The 9,556-nt window shown below is 35.3% G+C and overlaps 1 protein-coding gene across 3 annotated transcripts; it reads right to left on the bottom strand.

Moving 5' to 3' along the window:
• Nucleotides 1-1,015: 1,015 nt before the first annotated feature.
• LOC112715695 (uncharacterized) lies at nt 1,016-4,767 on the bottom strand. 3 transcript variants are annotated; one of them, XR_003159909.3, is made up of 3 exons: nt 3,768-4,752; nt 1,509-1,586; nt 1,016-1,364 (listed from the first exon to the last, which is right to left on the bottom strand). XR_003159909.3 is itself a non-coding variant. In XM_025767495.3 (3 exons), the coding sequence occupies exons 1-2, from the start codon at nt 4,431-4,433 to the stop codon at nt 1,514-1,516; spliced, it is 729 nt and encodes a 242-aa protein (XP_025623280.1). In that variant the 5' UTR covers nt 4,434-4,767; the 3' UTR covers nt 1,016-1,364; nt 1,509-1,513. The 3 variants fall into 3 exon arrangements, 1 of the variants encoding a protein (XP_025623280.1); XR_003159911.3 differs by having other exon boundaries at nt 3,764-4,673; XM_025767495.3 differs by having other exon boundaries at nt 3,778-4,767.
• Nucleotides 4,768-9,556: the final 4,789 nt, after the last annotated feature.

Genomic DNA, 9,556 nt, shown 5'->3' with positions numbered 1-9,556 from the left:
CTTAGTTTATAACCTTAGAATTTTAATGGTTGAAAAAGAGAAGAATTATATACCTCTAATTGACGAATAGTTCATATTGAAGAGACTCACTTAGTCACCTATAAATTGAGTTTTTCTTTAATTCATTTCAATCAAGCCATCCAGATAGAATAACATAATATTTCTTTGAGTAGTTTTCTCCTATATATGATAGAGAGAAGTGTGTTCTCCTTTTGTCAAGAAAGTGTTATTGTAATCTCCTTATAATAGAGAGAAGTTGTAATTCTCAAAGAAAGTTATTCAATTGTTTTCATATTTTATACAAATTTCTAATTTTTCATCTCTATATTTTGCTGTGTCATTTGTCTGGTACCTAACATTAATGATATGAAATGTTATCTGATAGCTTACATGTGACACATAACATGTTCAATTGAACGTTAACTAAATATGTTTACAAAAATCTATCAATTTAGTCACTAGGTCATATTGAGAATAGAATTTTTATAATTGAAAAAAATGACTATATAAATTTTCATAAACATATTTGATCAATATTCAATTAGACATATCAAGTATTATATATGTTATCAATTAATGTTTTACAACATCAATCTTTGAAAAAAATTGTTAATAGAGTGACAAAGGACAAATATAATTAATTCGTAATTTTTGAAGAACCAATTTGATTAAGAAAATTTTTCAAGAATGAATTTGAAAAATGTATTATTTTCTAGGAACTAATTTGACTATTAACCCTTCAATTAGGCATTACACATTTAAATAAGATCTGAAAGAGAAGTCCCCAAAATTTGACAATCTAAGATCGACCATTATGGGAGGGAAACACCCATGACCCATCAATAACATGCAGTAGAAGACTACCTAAAGAGAGACAGGAGAAACGAAAACCTTTAAATTTGTCATTTAAACCCATCCTTAAAATGTTTAGCAAAAATCTAAAAAATTTACAAGTGTTATCCCAAGATATGAGCTTCAATCTTAGACAATAAAAGATCTGAATAACAAAGAAAGGGAAAAGAAGAGAAGACTGCATATGTATTGAAGAAAGAATGTTGCAAGTTAGAGGGAAATATAAGAAACATTTACAAATTACAAGGTTGCATTAGAACCTCAATTGGGACTCAAACAGTCAAACCACCAAGCAATTCTCTTCATGAGGAAACAAAGTTGTTTATACATTCATGATTGCTAATAGAAGACCGGTAGCGCCTTCATCAATGAAATAGCACAAAAAAGAAGCAGCCTACAGCAGCCAACTTGAAATTTGTTAACCTTTGTTCGGCTTCCTTTGTTATTTTAAGAAGGAATGTCATTTATTAAAATCAGAGACTTGTTTTTCCTTTCTTAATTTTTCCAGAAACCTGCAAGGCATGATGGCAAAATTTGCAGTCAATGTTCCACTCCCTACTCTTCAAAATTTTCCTACCAAAATAGCTTAAATAAATAATTGAAATTCAAGAAGAAAATTAAAAAAAAAATCAGAAACCACAAGTAAGTGCACTTGCGTCTTTTAGAGATGATGTGCAATATATCCTTGGGAGTCTTTCATAGGCTTCTCTCGTTTCATGTTGACTGCGTTGTCCCTGAACATGGAAGCAGAAGAAATAAGAACGATGGCTGAAATATAATGTTATCCTGATGGGATTATTGCAAATTATTTCGAAAAGGAAAAGGCATAGCATGTAATGGACAATGCTATGATGCGCCACAACAAATTTGATGTTTCATGCACTAAGATAATCTAATGCTATAGATTTTAGCATTACACTTTACATCAATAACTTCAATTAAATATATATCATTGGATTATTTTCATACATTTAAGTTCCTCATGTTAAATACTTGCATCAGTATCTGTAAAGCAACATGGTTTGGTAAAACAATCATATAAAAAAGTAAGGGGTTAAAAACACAAATAATATGAATAGGAAAAGTGTTATAGCTTGTCACTAGTGTCGTGTAGAAGTCAATATTAAGGATACCATTGATATGAAACCTACAAAGTCTGTTATCAAGGCAACCCCTCAATAGAAAAACACAAATAGATAGCAATTATTAACAGAAATATAGCTTGATATTAAACACTGAAGGATAAATAAACATGAGTTATGACAATTTTTCTCAGAATGCTGAAAGGGACAGAAAAGATATACTCAACCAATCTGACAACCAAGAACATAATCATGTAATGTAAATCATGTGACAGTATTCAGAATGGTATACAGCAGATAACATTTGTTGATATGCATGCATAGTTCAAGCTGATTCATTGCAATATTCAATGGGTGTTATAACTTATTTGACAATATTATTGACTAAGAAATTCCCATGAGAAGAAACAATGGATGATTAATATTAAGGATAATTATTATTTCATAGTGGGTATGATCATTGAATAACATGAATAAACTCACATTGAAAAAGTTTTAACAGAGGTTTAGGCAAATATGAAATATAGAACAGCTTTTAAGGAAAGAGTGAGGCGTGAATGGGAATATCATTACTCTAAAATTAATAATTAACAGCCAAAATTTAAAAGAAACAAAAATAAAAATAAAAACTTATCAGCTAAGAAGCTTTATCTTCAATGCAAGTAAGAAGCACATGCATAACAGAGTCTCCTAACAACAAAATTAAACATTATGGTCTTTCTTCCTTTTCTTCGCCCACTTTGTTCTCATTTTACTTATGGCTAACAGGTTGTGTTCTCTCTTCTCAACCAACACAGTTGAAACATATTTGAAGGAATTATCATCACATTCATTTGAAAGAGAGGACAACAAAAGCAAGTAATTGCATATTCCCATGCCAACCTTGAACAAAAAGGTGATTAGGAGGCCATAATCACTTCATAAACCAGTAGTGGCACTTTCTCTATTTATTTAAATTAGATTCGCCCCCTCACTTATATTACATGTTCTCTTAACCAAAGGAACAGGAGAAGTACAAAATGCTCAACATGCTGGCCCTACAACAAGCACTCTGACCCAAAATACAAGACTCGTAAGCCTTTTATCTAACATCACATGTTTGTACACAGAAAGCTCTTAGAAGATAGGATCGAGTTTGATTGGTATCCATTAGCTGTAATAAATATTTGCCAAACCAAGCACAATTACCAATTTCAGCACTAACAGCATCCAAAGGTCACATAAAATAGAACACAATTGATGCGATACATGCTACTTAAATTGGTATTCAACAAAGATTACACTATAAATAGTTATATCAAGAGGAATTCAATGCAGGAATCTGCATTTAGATATATTACAATTCTGTCTTAGCTGTTAACACTTACATTTCTACGGCGTTAGCTTAGTATGAACCTTTTAAGGCGCAATTCAACAAACAGAACTCAGCTTATAGAGGAAACTTTTATGAGAAAGATTGCAAACCCAGCTTAAGAGAATTATAAGATCGCATGAAATCATAGCAAACGAGTAAGAGAAACTACAAGATTTCTCCATATTTAACTCGAAGGTGCAATCTTATTTTTCACTCAAATCCAAGTAGTTAACTAAAAGTTAAAACCTTCTCCTAATGGCAAACTGAAATCATAAGAAGCAATTAAATAAAGACACAGAGAACATCACTCTGATGTCTGAACTCCCAACACTACAACTTATGCATAAGAAATGCATCAATCAGCCAAAACCAACATAAAATATAAAGCTACCATGAATTTCCCAGCATGCAATAACGGTGCAGATGCTACCATAAACACATTTAGCCAAGAAAACATGGAAGCAAAAGGCCATACATACGATATCTTACTTGGAGCTCCCAATTCCATTAACATCAGAGGTTTTCTTCTTCTTCTTAGTAAAAAAATTTGACTTGTGCTTTCTCTCCCTCACTTTCCAAATATTGTTTTTCCTGAACACCAACTTGTCCACCTTCCAACCAGGGAAGCTCGTGTCAATCATGGTAACCTCGCTCTTCGTGAAACCCTTCATCAACTCGTTATCTTCGTCGTCACCGCGGTCCAACGCTTCTTCTTCTATTACTGCTACTTCTTCCGCTGCCACGTTAGCCCTGAGGGAATTGGTGGCGCGGACAGCGGTGGCGGCGGCTGTAGTGGTTGTGGCGGCGGCGGTGGTTGTTGGGGAAGAATTGGCGAGGAAGAATTTCGGGTGGGTTTGCTTCCTGGGGCATTTTTTGGAGGGTAGGGTTCGGGTGAGGGTGGCGCCCATGTTGAAGAGCTCGGCGAGGACGGCGGTCATGCTTGGTGGCTCGTGATGGGCCTCGGTGGGCCGGGGTCGGGCCGGGATGGTATCGGACCGGGCCTGGAGTGAACGAGGGGAGTGGTGAGCTGCGGTGAGGAGGAAAGAATCGAGGTCAAGGCCATCGCCGGTGGGGATGCCTTTGCTGGACCGGAGGCGGTCGAGCCATGTTGAACCGGACTTCGCGGTCGGAGCGGAGCAGAGCATGGTGGATTGAAGGAAGGTTCTGGAGAGAGAGAGAGAGAGAGAGAGAGAGAGAGAGAGAGAGAGAGGAGGGCTTTGGAGTGAGAGTCACTGAGGACAAAAAAGAGCGGGTTGGGTTGTGGTGTGGTGGGGTGAGGGGATGCGCAGTGCGCGTCGTGACTGGTGGGTGAGTGCCACGTGGAGGACAGCGTCACTGTTCGCTGCCGTGTTTTTCAAATTCAAATCAAAGATATGTCATATGTGTATGTTTGGGTGTACGATTGTCGTTAATTAAGAGAAATTCTTACTTGTTTGAAGAGCAAGTCCGGAAGTGCAATTGCATATTATTGGTTTGATTTATTAATTGTATTTTTAAGTTAGTATTATAAATTTAGTATTTTTAATTAAAATTTTAAAAAAGTCACCAAAAAAATTAAAATTTTAAAAAATAAACAAAACAAACATATTACTGAAAAAAATAATTATATCGTTTATGGTTAACAATTCTCTACTAAAAATTTTTTTAAAACAAAATTTTGGTGCCATCTAAGTCAACATTTAATTTTTGTCAAATTTTTTTCACATATTTAAACTTCTTTTTTCCTTTCTTTTCTTTCTTTTCTTCAACTTCTTCTCTGCATGGATGAAATGCACGTTAGACTGCAGGACTCTGAACAAGACAGCGATGAAGAACATAGAAATTTGATTCAACTGGACGAGGAAGACATAAGGATAGGGATTAGCTCTTGTATCAATAGCTTGGTCAGTAAAATCTTTGCAGAAAATTTGTTTTCTATTGGTACCATGGATGGTGCACTACGGACAATATGGAAACGTCTAGAAAGATTTAGAGTGGTAAAAATTAGAAAGATTCAATTTCAATTCTTTTTTGATAGAGAATGGGGTGTATTGAGAATAGAAAGGGTTTCTCCTTGATTCTTTAAAGACTATGCATTGCATTCAGCGATGGAAAGACGGTATATGGGTGGAGGATCAATTAATTACTCGAATCCCATTATGGATTCAATTTTGGGGTTTGCCTAAAAGTTTTAAAACCCTAGAGGTGGCTCAAAAATTAACTGGAGGGCTAAGGAAAGTGCTGGATGTCGGTCTCTTTAATGTCAAAGGAAGAGAGGCACGCATTATAAAAGTGAGGGTGAAAATTGAGGAGAATAGGCTTATCAAAGACATTCTCATGGTTGTTGGCCCAGACAAAATCTCACTTTCAGTGTATTACGCTACGGTAGAGTTGGAATGGTTTGTCCCTATTGTGCTAGAATAGGATATAATCATAAAATCTGCCCACTTCTCATAGTTGATTTGTACGAGAATGGATTGAAGGAGGATAAGGTGGGAAACTGGATTAAAGCGAACCAAATTAGAATTCGAGTGGAGATTAAAGAAGATCACAAGAACAACGGTGATAGCAAGAATCAACTCAATCAAAATACACGCAGGAAAAAATCTATGCCAAACTGTTTGATTGAAGGATTCTTAAGGCTGAATATAAGAGACAAAATAAAAGGAAGGTGGTATACCAAAAATCCAACTCAGAGGGGAGTTGCATGGTGACAAGGAGAACCAATCTAAGGGGACCTTAGTTCTGCCCAGCCTGGCAATGGTGAATAATCAGAAGAAAAATATAGTGGCAGCAGTAAAAGAAGTGGGGATCTTAACTGAAAATCAGCAGAACGATGGTAAACAAAGGAGTATACTTGACAATCAAAAGATTGAAGAGTTGGCCCAAAAAAATTTTGTGGAACCAGAACATATTAGTGATAATAAAAGGAGAGCTCATGAGGTTGATGATTATATTGGGATAGTAGATCATGGAAGCTAATGGAGAAGGAGTTTTCTCTATGGAGATGGTGGAGGGTGCCAACCGTCCAATGGCACCTAATTCGCCATGAGAGTCTTTTTATGAAACTGTCGGGGCTTGGAGAAACCCCTGACAGTCCATAACCTTAAAGGGATGTGCAAATCCCACTCCCCCGAGGTAATTTTTATAGTGAAACAAAAAATCAACTTCGAAATGTAGAGAGAAAAATTAGAGCATATGGATATCAAAATTTCATTATTGTTGATCCGAATGGTTTTGTAAGAGGACTAGTCCTAGCTTGAAAGGACTTTGTGAATGTGAGAGTACTTTCATATAATTTCTTTTTTGTGATTGCGGTAGTTAAAGACCTAGGTAAGAACGTGGAATGGGAGTTGGTAGGAGTTTACCTCAGTACGAATGAAACGGGGAGGCTTGATCAATTCAATAAAATATCTTTTTGTCTAACACAATTTGAAGGGAGGGTGGTGGTAGTAGGAGACTTCAATGCAATCAAGAGCCATGAAAAAAATAAAGAGGTATCCTTCGATCTGATAATTCAATTGAAAATTTTAATACTTTTATTAATGACAATCAAGTAGTAGACCTTGGCATGATAGGTCATGAGTTCACATGGTCAAATAGACAAGCTGGTGAGGAGTTAATAAAGGAAAGATTAGATCATTGCTTGTCTAGTTTGACATAAAGAGAGTGGTATGGGGTGGTTATGGATAGAAGACAAACAAAAATGGTTCGGACCATACTCCTTTAATCCTAGTTTCAAACCCCCTGTTGAAAGATCAAAAGAAGATTCAAGTTTCAGGATAGATGGTGTGGTGAGGAGGACGTAAAGAGGATTGTGAAAGACGTTTGGGGACTAACCATTGAAGGATCTTCGATGTACTCTCTAGTCCAGAAGCTCAAGAAATGCCAGCACAGACTAGATAGTGGCAACAACAATTTCGGTCTAATTTCAAAATACTAATAGAAAAAATAACCTTGCATTTGGAAGCAAAAAGGGCCGAGAATATTTTTGGAGCAGCGAGTTGATTGAACTTGAGAACAGATTAGAGGAAGAGATGAAGAAAGAAAAAAGTTATTGGAGGGAGAAGTCTAGATGTAAATGGTTGAAAGAAAGAGACAGCAACACAAAGTTCTTCCATCAAAGATTCCAATCTAAAAACCAGAAGAATAAAATCTGGGGACTAGTTTGAGAAGATGGAGAAGTCGCTTCTGATCCAGCAAGTATAGAGAAGGTGGATGAATCCTATTTCCAGAAGATTTTTATGGCTACCAACCAATATGAATCGTAGGCTACTAAGCCCAGTTTCACTTGAAGAGACTAAGAGAACTACATTAAGTGTTTGCACTTAAAGTGCTCTAGAGGATGATGGATATATAGCCAAATTTTATTAATTTTTCTGGGATGTCATAGGTAACAATGTGCCCAAGGTTGTTTGTAGTTTCTTTGGAGTTAGGAGAATTTTAAAAAGTTTTAACCACGCTTAGATCTATTTAATTCCCTAGATCCAGAGACATGTCACAGGTCAGACCTATTAGTCTTTCATTATTTTTTATAAGATTATATCAAAAGTATTTGTTCATAGACTACAATCATTTATGAATAACATTGTGAGTCCTAATCAAAGTGCTTTCTTAAAAGGAAGGTTGATATCTGACAATATTCTAATAGCTCATGAGTGCATGCATTATTGTATATAAAAAAGATCAGGTTTGGTGAATAAAATGGCTCTAAAGCTGGAAATGAGCAAGACCTATGATAGAATAGAGTGGTGTTTTCTATGGTTCATTATGGAGAGGATGGATTTTATGCTACATGGATAGCATGGATCAAAGAACTTATTTCTACTATTTCTTACTCTATACTTGTGGAGGGCTAACCTTTTGGCTTTTTTAAGCCAACTAGGGGTATCCGTCAAGGGCCCTATCACCATATCTTTTTTTTTTTTTTTTGCAGAAGGACTTTCTTATCTACTACACAGGCCAGAGCAAAACAAGGTTATTTAGGGAATTCATATTCACAAAAGAAGTCACACTGTTAACCACCTTTTCTTTGCAGATGACTCCATTTTACTCTGTAAAGCATCAGAAGAATCATGTGCTAATATCCTGACTCTAATCTATGACTATAAGATGGTTAGTGGATAAAAAGTCAATCTAAGCAAGTTAGCAGTCTTCTTCAGTCATAACACTTCACTCTACATTAGACATCAACTAGCAAAAATTCTGAATATTGGCTATATATGGGTCCAAGATACATACCTAGGCCTCCCACCAACTGTACAAAGATCTAAAAAAGTCACTTTTGGAGTCATCAAAGACAAAGTACAAAAGAAGGTACAATCTTGAAAGAGAAATCTATTCTCAGCAGGTGGAAGACATGTACTAATTAAGACTGTTGGAGAAGCGATACCTGTGTATGCTCTATCATGTTTTAAGATATCTGATTCACTTTTAAATAAGATTCAGAGAATTTTAATGCAATTCTAGTGAGGTTAGAAAGGCACTGAAAGAAGAATGTCATAGATTATCTGGGATAAAATGACAAGACCCAAAATTTCTGGGATAAAATTATTTGTTCTAACAAATAATATTAGAGCCATCCATAATTTAATCATAAAAAAGATCTAGTTTTTGTTATTTTTTTGTTTTTAACTTCTGAATCAAAATAGGTATATGTATGTGTTGTTTACCTTAAGAATTGTTGCACAGTAAAATTTTATATATATATTATGAATAAACTCAAAATATTCTTCTCTCGTTCTGTTTATTATTGCATTACTACATTTTGAAGATTTAGTAACATTTCTCTTTTAACATTTGTTAAGGTATTAGTATTGGTCATAAAATTAATTATTAAGTAACATTTATTTATAAATGTTAGCAAATATATATAATTTTTAAAAAACTTCCTAAAAGTGTTCCCTACTGTCAATTAAAAGTCACTCCCAAATAAACAAATCTGAAGGCTAAATAAAAACCAATCGCAATCATTCTCACTCCTTCTCATACTGTAAAACATTGTAAACCCTATCTTTTTCCTCCTCAGACCTCAATCATCTCTTACTCTGCCTTCAGATTCAAATTCTAGATTTCACTCTCCACTGCGGTAAACATTTTCTCTTTTCTTTAATTTTTTTCTATTTACAGAGTTCTTCAATTTCTCAACTGTAGCTGATTTTGATCCAGATATGAATTATCGTTGCTCATTGTTGCAGCCTCTTCTTGCCGCGATAGCTATCGTCATTGTCACCATCAATGTGCAGGTAGGCCATCCATTGCTCCTGGCTTTGTAGTCATCGCAGAACCA

Source organism: Arachis hypogaea, chromosome 10 (genome assembly GCF_003086295.3).
Source record: "Arachis hypogaea cultivar Tifrunner chromosome 10, arahy.Tifrunner.gnm2.J5K5, whole genome shotgun sequence".
NCBI lineage: Eukaryota > Viridiplantae > Streptophyta > Magnoliopsida > Fabales > Fabaceae > Arachis > Arachis hypogaea.
This window is presented reverse-complemented; position numbering and strand designations above follow the sequence as displayed.

Excerpts from the sequence above, each read along its gene's own strand:
- LOC112715695 (XM_025767495.3), bottom strand. The coding sequence starts at position 4,433 with ATGCTCTGCTCCGCTCCGACCGCGAAGTCCGGTTCAACATGGCTCGAC. Across the intron at positions 1,587-3,777 it reads AATGGAATTGGGAGCTCCAA|GGACAACGCAGTCAACATGA; the intron begins GTAAGATATCGT and ends TTCCATGTTCAG.